Source organism: Phragmites australis, chromosome 6 (assembly GCF_958298935.1).
Source record: "Phragmites australis chromosome 6, lpPhrAust1.1, whole genome shotgun sequence".
NCBI classification, from domain to species: Eukaryota; Viridiplantae; Streptophyta; class Magnoliopsida; order Poales; family Poaceae; genus Phragmites; species Phragmites australis.
The window spans coordinates 39,395,806-39,408,804 of NC_084926.1; the positions used below are offsets into that span (position 1 = coordinate 39,395,806).

Here is a 12,999-nt window from a genome sequence, read left to right on the forward strand (position 1 = left end):
GTTGAAAAACGTAAGTCGGTAAGAAAACTCAATAGACTCGTCGTCAAACTATTATTGATTTTCTCTGGGGAGAACTAAAGGGTCGTCGCGTTTCTTCTCAACGTCTGTTGACCGGCAAACATGGTGTACCTGGAAAATTTGCGCCAAGCCAAGCCACTAGCGACGACCACTACCAGCGGCACGTAATGGCATGGCAGCACAGCGAGTGTCCATGGCCGAAAGAGAAATGGTGGTGTCCTATAAATAACACGACGCCGGGAACGAACGGGGCCAGAGCGCGCTCCAAGTACTACGTGTTGGCGCGTTGATGGCCGTGCTGCCGCGGCGCCCCCGCCTCGTAGCGCTGGTGCAGCTCGCCGTGGCGCTCTGGCTGGCGGCCACGAGCGGCTACCACTGCCGGCACGTCCTGCTGCCGCCCCCCTGCATTCTGCCAACACCGCCGTCCCCTCCGCCGCCGCCGCCGCCGTACACCCCTGCTCGTGAGTCCTGCTTCTTATTAATTACTGCCTTGCATGTGTGTGTCTAGTACTTGCGTTAGCTTGCAAGTCGGCTAATCAACAGGCTTGCTTCCCGTTTGCATGCAGCTCCTCCTCCGCGACGCCCTTTCCCTCCGTTCTGCCGTTTCGGTCCGTTCTGTCCGCCGCATCGCATGCCGCCGGTCTGCCCGCCTGAAGGCTGCGTCTCCGGCCACGGCCTGCCTTAAACTTTCACAATCATCGTCATCACTCATCGTCTAGTTGAGATCCCACACAAAACATCTACTACTACGTACGTATATGGATGGATGCGATGAGGTAGCCTAAACACACTCGTCAAAATAAAAAGGAAAAAAGAAAAGCATTACCTCGTCTCTGGCCCACTGGTCATATATGTGTTTGAATAAACCATGTATCGATCAGAGTTACAGAGGCTATATATGTATTTGAATAAGTGTGGTTGAGAACTTTAAGATGTACTGAAGCCAACGAAGCTACTACATACGTCTTCGAAAGCTGTTGAACTAGGTTTTTAAAATTATAACCGAGTTTTCAGAAACGTTTAATGGGTTTCACTGCGTTGAGTAGCGAACGTTCACCCAATAAAACTACCTAAACATTAAACATTTTTTACATAACAAATCCCGATGTTTTCTCTTCCTCGCCAAAAAAGGTAGAATTAGAGTGTTTAATTAGCGCTTTTCGGAAGCGCCTGCTCCCTCTAATTCGAAATGTTAGTCGTTTAGGAGTTAGGACAACGACGCCATCTGACACTCTTACTTGTGTTTACATGAAAATATATTATTTCAAATAAAAATAATATATTGTAAAGGTATTTTTAATCATGGATCTAGTAGTCTATACTTATTTATATATGATTGTCAAAACTAGAAAAGTTTGACCAACCCAAATCCTAAAACGAATAGTGCTCACTATCTGGTCATCCTCACCCCCTATTTACTGCCGGTTAAAAAATAACTGACAATGATAAGATATCATTGACAGTTCACAAATTCTAACGGTCGATCAATCATTGAGCCGTTGAGAACCGGTAGTGATATACACTATCACTGACGGTTTTTATAACAAAACGGCAGTGAAACAACACTGCCAGTTAGTGTAATGGAGCGGCAACGATACATGTGTTATCACTACCGGTTGGTTCCAAGAACCGGTAGTGATTATCACTACTAGTTGGTGTCATGGACTGGTAGTGATAAAGAAGTATCACTGTCATTTTATTCCTAAAACCGGTAGTGACGTGTCACATTATATAGCTATTTTTCTAGCCCCAAGTTCGAGTAGAACAGATAAGCTATGTTATGCTCGGTGTGTGACAGCTCTTTGTGGCAAGCTTGTGTGGTGAGCTTCAAAATTTGGTGGAATTGTTGGGACCGATCTAAGGATAGACCAAAATCCATGTCATATATTGAGCCAGAAATCAATCTCAATATACGATGATTTCACAGATGATAACACAATATCATAAACTTAGCGTAAGAATTTGTTATTATAGAGGGGACCTTCAAGGGTCAAAAAGCAAATAAAACTCCGCAGCTAGAGTAGTCTTCTTATTCTGTATCTCCCACATGCAGTCGATGTAGAGCATCACCTTAGAATTCTCCATCCTCAAAGTATTCTTCAGAATCTTCCCCTCACTAAGAACTATGGTTATAACAAATGTGAGTTAAGTTATGATAAAAGATGAAATGAGTTTATTCATAATAATAAGGTTTACAGGAGCTTATTTGTATAAAGGCAATATTTAACAAAAACACTTAATAAAAGCATAAGTAAATAACTGAATGTAAATATCCTCAAGAATTAACCACCTCAACTGAAGTTGACCACCTCAAATATGGTTCCCGTAACCATAAATGAACCACCCACCCAAAGTCATCCAAAACCAGTGTATTCTAATCATGTGTGACATTTCTCGCCGCTCATAACCATGGGCGCGACTAATTATCAGTTTTACACTCTGCATATGTTGTACATTTTACCCACAAGTCATGATTATCTGTTGTGCCCGTGTCGACCATACTTACATACTTCTGAGGTGTGCAGCTAGAAAAATCACTACGGGACCTTTACAAAGTCTCTCCCAATAAATATCTACCCGCTAAGATTCTACTGCCACGTGAATGATAACCTCAACAACGGAAGCTCCCTCTTCCATCATACGATCCCAAGGAAATTCCATCTATTCCCTGTTCCACCCTCTGATCTACACTATGTTAGAAGAAAACTAATTAGTTGGTCAGATTTGTCCCATACTAGGCTTGTGGTTGTACTGTAAAGCTCGGTCGGTACCCGGTCACAGCTCTGGAGCCACCAAGTCACAAAGCTAAGGCCTCCACCCAAATAAGCCATCAAGCCACCAAGGAAAGATCTCACCACTAGCCTCTCTTCCGGTTCCTCGTCACCATGATCACTTCGGAGCTTGAGCCACCAAGTCAAGGGCCTCCGCGTCCCTGTACACGCTTCTCGTCACCGCTCCACACCAAGTTAGAGGGTAAAAAAGCTTGAGCAACTCTAGCTCAAGTTACCGGCGAGTCACCAAGACTCCAAGGTGCCGACGTACCAAGAGGTACAAGCTTGGATCACTTTTTGATCCACTCTCTAGGCAGCAATCACCTAGCAACACACTCTCTAGGCCTATAAGCATTAATCACTCTCTAATCCTGTGCTTAACTACCTTGGATGATCACTTTAAGCACTTTGGTGGCTTAGATGTGTATATGAACTTCTCTAGACACCAGTTGCATGCCACACCTTCAAATGACTGAGTGGAGCGATATTTATAGCCTCAAACCCGTGCACTAGCCATTAACGCAATACCTCTGAAAAACTATTAACACCAGATGATCCGGTGAGAATAATAGTACTAACACCGGATCATTCAATGAGTACACTCTCATAAACTAACAGTTGGAACCCCATTCAAGCCACTGTGAACACCGAACACTCCGGTGTATACTGCATCTTCATCACCGGACTTTTCGGTGAGTATACCTTAGCCATCTAAACCAACATATTCTCTGTGTAAATTGCTCTGCTGCCTTTTCCGGTGCTAATCAATTCATCACTGGACTATCCAATGACTTGAGCTTTGCCTTCCTCTTTATACTGTTCATTGTCTGGTGTATTTATCTGTTGTACTCTTGCTTCATCATCAGACTATCTGATACCTTCAAAATCTTCTACTCAGAACCAAATGCTCCGGTGTGTATTACTTGTCGAATACCGGATCATCCGGTGAGGCAAAATTACCTCTGTCTATATGCACTGTTTATTGTCCGATGTGTGCAACACATTCAACACCGGACCATCCGGTGAGGTAAAACTCCTGGGACTTCTCCAATTCAACTAAACTTTTTCCCTGCTTTGGTGGTTTCTTCATGTATTGCATCAATGAGATCTACTAACATATATTTTTGACAAACATGTTAGTCCCATTGACCATATTGTCATTAATCACCAAAATCACAAATATGGCCTAAAAGGGTCATTTTCTCTACGATCTCCCCCTTTTGTTGATTGATGACAACACAACCAAAGCAAATGACAAATAACAAATGATACAAAATGTAAAGATCATAAATGAGCACAAAGTCTTACATTTTGCTTGAATGCATGTTCTTACCAATTAGTCCCATTTTGTTGTGGCTTCCCCTTTCTCCATTACCACTATCTCCTTTAATTGACCTATCCAAGAGCTTATCTTTTGTCGATCTAGACGCCTTATGTTGCTTCTAGCATCTTCTTTTTCTCTCCCTTTGTCAACTTTGGCATTCCTAAACCATCTTGCTTATTGCTATAATCTCACTTACCTTGTTACCTGCTTGTTGCTTTGGTCGTCCAAATTCTTCCTCTTTGTCAATAATCCCTAAAAAGGACTATATGCACATGTTAAACTCAAAGAGAAAAACATTAGAGCGCATGAGAGAGAGCTTCAAAAATCATGATTCAATTGAAAGTATACCAATTGAATAGATATCACTACAAATAAATGATACCAATTGTAGGGTATGATACCAATTGTAAACTATAAAAGCACATGAATCATAATTTATGAAACTCACATAATATAGTCTAATCTCTCCCTATATGCGTGCATACATATGATGAGAATAACACATATGTACAGCTAAACAATATGTTAAGATAGAAAGTCTAAGCTATATTATGTATGAAGGTAGCTTAAATGAACAAAGATTTGACAATCATACCAATTAAAATGTTTGAGTATTGCATACCTCTGGTGACATATTGATTGCTCTATAAGATAATCCTAATAATAGTTAGAATTTGACCCATGTATTTCTCGGTAAGGAAAGTATCATCGATAATGCTCGAAAGCTTTTATACATGCTCCTAATACGAAGAAGCATCACTTTAGGACATATTTGTCAGGTTTTAACAATAATGTGTACTTATCAATGTTGTAATATATCATCAGGTTTCTTCGAGCTATGATCTGTATCAAGTATAGAAGATTGTCATATGATATTTATAGGTCCCGAACTTCATCTCAATTGTTTTACTCTTCGCTCTCTATGTCTTCTTGTAGTTGATAGTGTACTTATACTCATCGTCAATTTGCCTAATTATGGACCCTAATTTGTAGTTCAATGTATTCATAATTTGGACATAAAAAACATTAGCGACAAAGGCTGATGTGATGTTCCTATGGCTGGGTTCAAGGTCGTCCAGGGTGTAAGTATGCTCCACCACTATGGACACCTCTTAGTACTCAACCCACTTCCCCTTAAAGTCGTATACCCGACACGGGCATCCCTCCGTCATGCACGTGATATCATATTCCTTCTTGCTTGACTTGACAACATAAAATTGTTGACGAAGCGATGTCGCACATTGAGTCACAACATTCTTCATAGCTTGACTAGTATGATACCTAGCACTCTCGGTCACCTTATTCTGATCTAAGTATACTCACATGCCGCCTGATTCCTCTCATGCGCCACAAGATTGTTAAAGTTGGGATTATCCTAGTCCGCGGGAATAGGACCATCGTCCTCATTATCCGACATGTCATACTCAGGACATTCATCCGCCCTACGATCATTGCGCTCAATTCGTTCAATTAGAGAAGGGATTTGTTCCCTTCGTCTGCCTTATCGAACAGTTCAGTTGAATAATGATACATAGTACATAGATGGTTACAGGGGTGTGTTGCATGAAAATATGTCTCAGAGTACGTGTTGGGTCACTAAAAGATACCCAAGAAGTGATGCGGAAGCACAAAGATAGATTTTGGCAATGCTGCAATTTTGCCATCCAAACTGCTTCCAAACGCGTCTTCAGCAAGTCTAGGTCGACTTACTTACATGTATTATCGGAGCTCGCGTGGCAAGGGATATCACATCCGTGAACGGACTCTGTCACGCTCCACTGAGTATGATAGGTGGTAGCTAGTAGTCAGAATGGATCTGAGAAATGGGAGTGTAGCTCTGCAATACCGTCAGGCAAAAATGGTATAGTTCTTCAATAATATTATATGAAAGTGTAATTTTCTGATAGTTCTTTAAAGTATGTATAGTTTTATGATACAAAAGAATAGAAAAAGATTAATTCTATGAAATAGTTTTTAAAAAATATTTTTTAATATTTTTGACAATCATCATGTAGTTTTACGAAATTTACTCTTATTTTTTTAACATGTCGCATGTTTGAAGAGCGATATGCTTATTTTTTAAAATCTATCATCCGTTAAAAGGGTGATATGTGTATGCCGTCTTTCAATGTGCGACAATAATCTATTTTTATATTTTTAAACAGATGTTTAGTTTTGTAATTTTTTATTTTTGAAATGTAAAAATAAAAAAACCCGGTCTTGGGTGGTTTGAGAGCAAAGCCTGGGTACTGGATACCACTCCACCGGCCCAGCTGGTCGTAGGCCGCAGCCCACGAGTCGCTTGCAGTGACACGCCGAAGGGGTTCTGCACGTCACGTTGCCGACGCAACTCGGATTCTACCGCAGTCCGCCGGGCAAGGCAACGCGTGAACGCGACAAAGGTCACCGAGGGGAAATCCAAGATGCTACTGTTATTTGCTTACTAGTATCCCCTAAACTATTTTTACTAGCTCCTTAAGTCGATCTCCCTTGTGTTAGGTCAGGCCAGTGCTTAATCCGCCAAGTTTTGTGCACCCAACGATCGTATGTAATTTGTATATTCCTTCCTGCGTAACCCAAGATCCCAACTTTATTATTCAGATCCCTGTGGAGCACGCACAACCATGACGAGCAACAAGAGTGTTCTTACGAGTTGAATAGCATGCGTCGCCGGAAACGGAAAAGTGATAGTAAACATTAAGATTTGAGAGCAACATCACGGTCCACTGAGATATTTTGGAGCGAAGAAGGGCCAGAAAGGGAAAAGCCAAAAATGGCCTAACAACTAAATCCACACTCCACTCCAACCGCTGTGCATCTTATTCCACCCTCAGATTTTTCTTAAAAAAATATCAGTATAATTTGGAAATATATGTACACATTCATATAACGCCTATTAAAATTAAAGATGTAAAACTTAAAGATTAATAAAATTATCACATACGTCTCACTGTTAACATATACATCGCCTACCAATAAAGCAAATCTCAAGTTTGATCCTAAGTGATTAAAGTATAATCACCTTCATTAACCATCAAAGTCAAGTCGTGGTTCCCTCCACCCTCACAGAATTAGAAGTTGGCCGCAGCAGCACAGTTTCTCTATTATATCACCATACACACGTATTCACAGAACGTATATTAAAGACCAGAAATAAAAAGTTTAAAATTTGATAAAGTCATCATATATATCTCACTATTGATGAGTACATCATCTATCACTATTTTTTTTATTTTAATAAGGCATTCAAAGAGCAAATCTGAAATTGAATCCTAAGTGAATAAGGATATAATCACGTCCATTAAACAAGGATATAATCACGTCCATTAAACATCCAGCTAAGGCGTGGTTCCCTCCACCCTCACGGAATTAGAGGTTGGCCGCAGCAGCACAGCTTCTCTATCGACCACTGACTGTGACTTAGATTATGTGCTGGTTACACTAGAGGAAACTAATAATGTTTGGAGCATTTTCGAGCGCCCAGGTCCCATCTGCATCTTCCGTCTTCCATCAACTTTGACATGGAGCCCAGTACGTAGCGTCGTTTATATAAGCGAGCAACAGCAAAGAACTGCATGCTTGGCACAAAACAAACAACACAGTTACACATAGGCATGTAGCACTTCTCATTGGCTCAATGGCTCCTCTTCTCCAACGGAGTGCTGTTGCATGCCAATCAAATCTACATCTGGGTTACGACTTGCGACTGGACGAGTAGACAACAATGAAGGCGACCGATGGCGAGGCGATGAGAGCGTGACGGCGACTTACGCTTGCGCCATCTCTCCGGCAAGCCTTGCGACCGCAAATCGCATCGGAGCCAGAGTGTGAGGAGATATGACCATCTACTCGAATTTGCCGTGCTTCCTAGGTTTTGGTCTCGCTTTCCTGGTTTCGTTCCTGATCTGCCAATTGCGATGGGTGATCAAGGTGATTCCGGTGAGGATTCTACCCACCCGAAGCCACAGTTGGCATCACGACAAGAAGAATCCCATGTGACATTTTACAGCTGATATTATCCCATTATCCTACTGTACACGTTCTAAAGGGTTATTTAGTTTGGATCTGACGCTAGCTCCGCTAATTTTTTTGGTGTTAACCTCGTAGAAGCGCTGCCGTTTGGTTTGGAGCCGGTAGTTAGCTCGCCCACGCCCTCACGTCCGGCCGCCAATTTATTTTCCATGTCCACGCTAGTGAAAATGCTGACGGACTATTCTTTCGCCATTTTTTTGGCGTGCCCAGGTTTGACGGGCGAGCGTAAGCTAAAACCAAATATGTCCTAAACCTTTTATGATTTCAAAACGATGATATAACAATGTCTTCTTACGAGAAGATGTAGGGTTGAACAAACTTTTATCTTTTCCACCCTGAGGTGTATACTAAAAAATTGCACTCAGTTATTAAGATTGGATAACTAAAATTGTAATGGTACTACTAGTGGTGTTTTGGATGCTGCGTCGGAACTAGAAAGTCAATTGTAGAGCCTCCGGTCCCACCCATCAGTTTGTTCGTTCATCTTTACTCCCTTCTCCACAATTAGCAAAGGTTTGTTGCGCTAATCCAACACTAACCGCTGCTCTCGTCTCTAATCTATACTACTTAAAAAACACGTAGTGATTATCATACCAATCGGGACGTCCTGCTTCTAATCTTGTAGACTACTTAAATTTAGTAGAAATTACCCATCTCATGCTACTCAATTTTTATGACTCAAGTCGCATAGGTTCCGCTTTCAAAAATACTGCTCCCACGTTTCGCCTCTAGCTTGCGTGCTCGCCTGCCTAGCGCGCTGCGCGCTATGCACGTAGGCCGCCTCCCACAACTCCTGACTGGCACCACATATGGGTGGGCCCAATGACTAGTCCGGTTAATTTTTCATTATAATCTAAGACTATCTCCAAGGGTTTCCCTTTAGGGTCTAAATTCTCTTCACGAAAATAAAGGGAATGAAAACGGGAAAATGAATCGGGAAAGGAACGAAATGAAGGGAATGTGGTTGGAGATGATCTTGGACTATGCCCAAGGGTTTCCCTTCGGAGGTGAAAATCCCGTCATGAAGGGATTTTCGTTCCCTTCAGCGCTCCAATGGTTTCCCTTCACGGTTCCTGTCACGAAGTGATTCCTAAGGTCATTCTCTTTAGGACGGGATTCTCTCTTCTTTTCTTTCGCGATTCCGCTCAAAGTGAAGTTATTGGAGATGAGAGAAAATAAAGGGAACGAGAATCGGGAAGGGAACAAAATGAAGGGAATATGGTTGGAGATGATCTTATATATAACAGTCTAAGACCAACCCTAAAGGCTTCCTTTCAGAGTTCAAATTCTCGTCGTGAAGGGATTTTCGTTCCTTTCAACACTCAAACGGTTTTCCTTCACGATTTCTATTATGAAGGGATTTCTAAGATTATTTTCTTCAGAACGTGATTCTCTTTTTTCTTCTTCGTAACCCTCCTTAAAGATAAATTATTAGGGATAAGAAAAAAATAAAAAAAAATGAGAACGAGGAAGGGACCGCGAAAAGAAAGAAACTAAGGAATGGTCCAATTACATCTACCGATCAGTTTAGTTGTGACTCCGCTACTGCCGGCCTAGTATAAGACAGAAGCCTCCCCTGGGCAAACCTCCGGCTTGCCGGGCGCCTGACCTTATCGCCTCCTCCGTCCCGAGATATTTCCACACCTCCACCACCCGACCCGCCCCATGGAGTCCGGCCTCGTCGCAAGCCACCGTCTCCGCCTCCGCCTCCCGCTCCCCTCCGCCGCCGCGCACCACCACCACCTCGTACGCCACCCCCTCGCCACACCCGCGCCCCTCCGCCTCAGCCTCCCGCGCCACCTCCCCCGCCCCACCCCGCTCCGCCTCCCGGCCGCGCTCCCGCTCCGCCTCCCGGCCGCGCTCCCGCTCCGCCCCTGCATCCCTCCCCTCCGCGCCTCTGCCGCCGCCGCCGCGTCTCCGGCGCCGGATGCGTCGTCCTCAGTTTCCCCCAAGTTCCTGGGCGTGGAGACGCGGACGCTGAAGAAGATCATCCCCCTGGGGCTCATGTTCTTCTGCATCCTCTTCAACTACACCATCCTTCGGGACACCAAGGACGTGCTCGTCGTCACCGCCAAGGGCAGCAGCGCCGAGATCATCCCCTTCCTCAAGACGTGGGTCAACCTCCCCATGGCCGTGGGGTTCATGCTCCTCTACACCAAGCTCGCCGACGTGCTCTCCAAGGAGACGCTCTTCTACGCCGTCATCTTCCCCTTCATTGCCTTCTTCGGGGCCTTCGCGTACGTTCTATACCCCATGCGCGACGCCATCCACCCCACCGCGCTCGCCGACCGTCTCCTCGCCGCGCTTGGGCCCAGTTTCCTGGGCCCCGTTGCCATCCTCCGTGTCTGGAGCTTCTGCCTCTTTTACGTCATGGCTGAGCTCTGGGGCAGCGTCGTCATATCCGTCCTCTTCTGGGGCTTCGCCAATCAGGTACACCCAATTCTCTTCTGTCCTCTCTGTAATAGTTAATTAGTTGTTGTTATCGTATTGCAAATTCTCTCCTGAAATGTTGGCGATGGCTGAATATTTTTAAATTAAAGTAATTGATGGTTGCTCTGTTGTGGACTCTGGATATTCCCTTTCCGAAATCTTTGGAGGGGCTGGTGGTGTATGGCTGGCTGTATGCACAAAAAATAAATTAATAGATTCTTGTTCCAAAATCAAGGCAATTGATAGTTAGCATATGTCCTGTTTATATACAAATCCTCAGGTGTTCTTAATGATTGCAGATTACTACGGTTGAAGAGGCCAAAGAGTTTTACCCGCTGTTTGGGCTTGGGGCCAATGTGGCACTCATCTTCTCTGGCCGCACGGTGAAATACTTCTCAAACATGAGGAAGAGTTTGGGTCCTGGGGTGGATGGATGGGCAATTTCGTTGAAGGCCATGATGAGCATAGTGGTTGTACTGGGTTTTGTCATCGCCGGCATCTATTGGGGAGTGAACAAATTTGTTATTGATAGCTCAGCTGTGCCAAGAGTTGAGCGGAAAAAGAAGGTTGGACTTGACAAATTTCCTACTGTTATTCTACTTGTGTTTATGGAGCCCCCCTTAATGGTGCTGTGAACATAACCTTTCAGGATAAGCCAAAGCTTGGTTTGGGTGAGAGCATGAAGGTGCTGCTGTCATCTCGGTATGTCAGGGATCTTGCCACATTGGTCGTTGCTTATGGAATAAGTATTAACCTTGTTGAGGTGACATGGAAATCAAAACTGAAGGCACAGGTATGTTTATCTACGAAGCATGAATTGTAGCCTTTTTGTACCATGTACACAGTGTAGTTTTTAATTAACTTTCTGCTGTTGTCTTGCAGTTCCCGAGCCCTAATGAATATTCTTCATTCATGGGCGATTTCTCAACTGCTACTGGTATAGCTACATTTACAATGATGTTGTTAGGGAGAGTAATTCTTAGAAAGTTTGGGTGGGGAGTTGCAGCTACGATCACGCCTGCAGTGTTGCTTCTCACGGGAGTTGGATTCTTCTCACTGATTTTGTTTGGTGAACCATTGACTCCACTTATGACCAAGTTTGGAATGACGCCTTTGCTTGCGGCGGTCTATGTTGGGGCAATGCAGAACATTTTCAGTAAGAGTGCAAAATACAGTTTGTTTGATCCTTGCAAAGAGATGGCGTACATTCCTTTGGATGAAGATATGAAGGTTAGTCTCCAAAGATACCTGTTTCTTTTGAAGATTAACCTCCAATACTTCTCTTGCCAATCTCATTCTATGTGATTGCTCCAACGAACCTAATAGTTTGGTAGTATCACCTTTATAAGATCCAATGCTTTCGTCAATAACTGGCAATGCTGTTTTTATGTTTGTTTCATGACACCCTCATATTCATTTGTTAATTTTGTTATCGATGCTTTCTTGTCATGATAACAGGTAAAAGGTAAGGCAGCAATTGATGTGGTGTGCAACCCCTTGGGGAAGTCTGGAGGCGCTTTGATCCAACAGTTCATGATCCTGTCGTTTGGATCTCTTGCAAACTCAACGCCCTACCTTGGTGGAATACTCCTGGTGATTGTTCTTGCGTGGCTGGGCGCTGTAAGGTCCCTCGACTCGCAGTTCTCTCCCCTGGCAAAGCAAGAGCTTGAGAGAGAAAAGATGTTGAAAGCAAAGACGGTCGAAACAACCGCCCAAGTTGTTGGGACAGGAAATGGTCCTCTCCAAGAAACTCTAGCTAGTGAGAACTCTGCAAATGGCTCGGCCATCAAACAGTCCCAGGAACTCGAGATCACCACCCCGGAGAAATCCGGCCAACAATCTCAATAAGTTTTCTTCCCTCAGAATTTAGTTAGCACAGGTCTTTGGAGGAACCAAAAGCTTCTTAGGCCTGTCATTGGCTGCTGGAAAAGGCAGCAGAATGATATGAAAATAAGAAGGCCTATTCTTCTGTTGTTGTAGCATATTTTGTTGTCACATCGAGAGTTCTTGTAGCTGTTTGTTGTTACATTCCATAGATATAAACTGTTTATTGATTATTACAATTTTGGGAAATCTGGTTCCATGTAAGTCTTCATTGGCTAGCCCTGCTTGCGGGTTCGAGTTTTTTTTTTTTGGCCCTGATTTTTGTTATTGATGGGTATCATTCATATTTGTACTGAATAATGTGCAAGATATATTACAGAGTCTGTGTCCGTTAGACCGGTACAAAAGGCTGATCATGGCGGCCCAGGAGTCAGGACCAAATACCCCTGTTCTTCACCTTCCCCGTTAGATGTCTAATCTAAATTTCAAAATGCTACTGTGTTAGGCACAGCATGAGTAAGCAGGTTCGTCATCCTTTCAGCAGTAGGACATCGCCTTCTTCACCCTCTCCTTCACTGCCGGCAATGGCTTCACCGTCGC

General features: G+C 43.6%; 2 protein-coding genes across 2 annotated transcripts; both read left to right on the forward strand.

Annotated features, from left to right (window-relative positions):
* Nucleotides 1-271: 271 nt before the first annotated feature.
* On the forward strand, nucleotides 272-1,042 carry LOC133920653 (chitin-binding lectin 1-like). The gene is made up of 2 exons (XM_062365251.1): nucleotides 272-479; nucleotides 585-1,042. Exons 1-2 carry the CDS (start codon nucleotides 308-310, stop codon nucleotides 701-703), a joined length of 291 nt encoding a protein of 96 aa, XP_062221235.1. The 5' UTR covers nucleotides 272-307; the 3' UTR covers nucleotides 704-1,042.
* An 8,650-nt stretch (nucleotides 1,043-9,692) lies between these two features.
* Nucleotides 9,693-12,648, forward strand: LOC133922412 (plastidic ATP/ADP-transporter-like). The gene is made up of 5 exons (XM_062367740.1): nucleotides 9,693-10,575; nucleotides 10,875-11,141; nucleotides 11,225-11,368; nucleotides 11,458-11,805; nucleotides 12,034-12,648. The coding sequence occupies exons 1-5, from the start codon at nucleotides 9,811-9,813 to the stop codon at nucleotides 12,421-12,423; spliced, it is 1,914 nt and encodes a 637-aa protein (XP_062223724.1). The 5' UTR covers nucleotides 9,693-9,810; the 3' UTR covers nucleotides 12,424-12,648.
* Nucleotides 12,649-12,999: the final 351 nt, after the last annotated feature.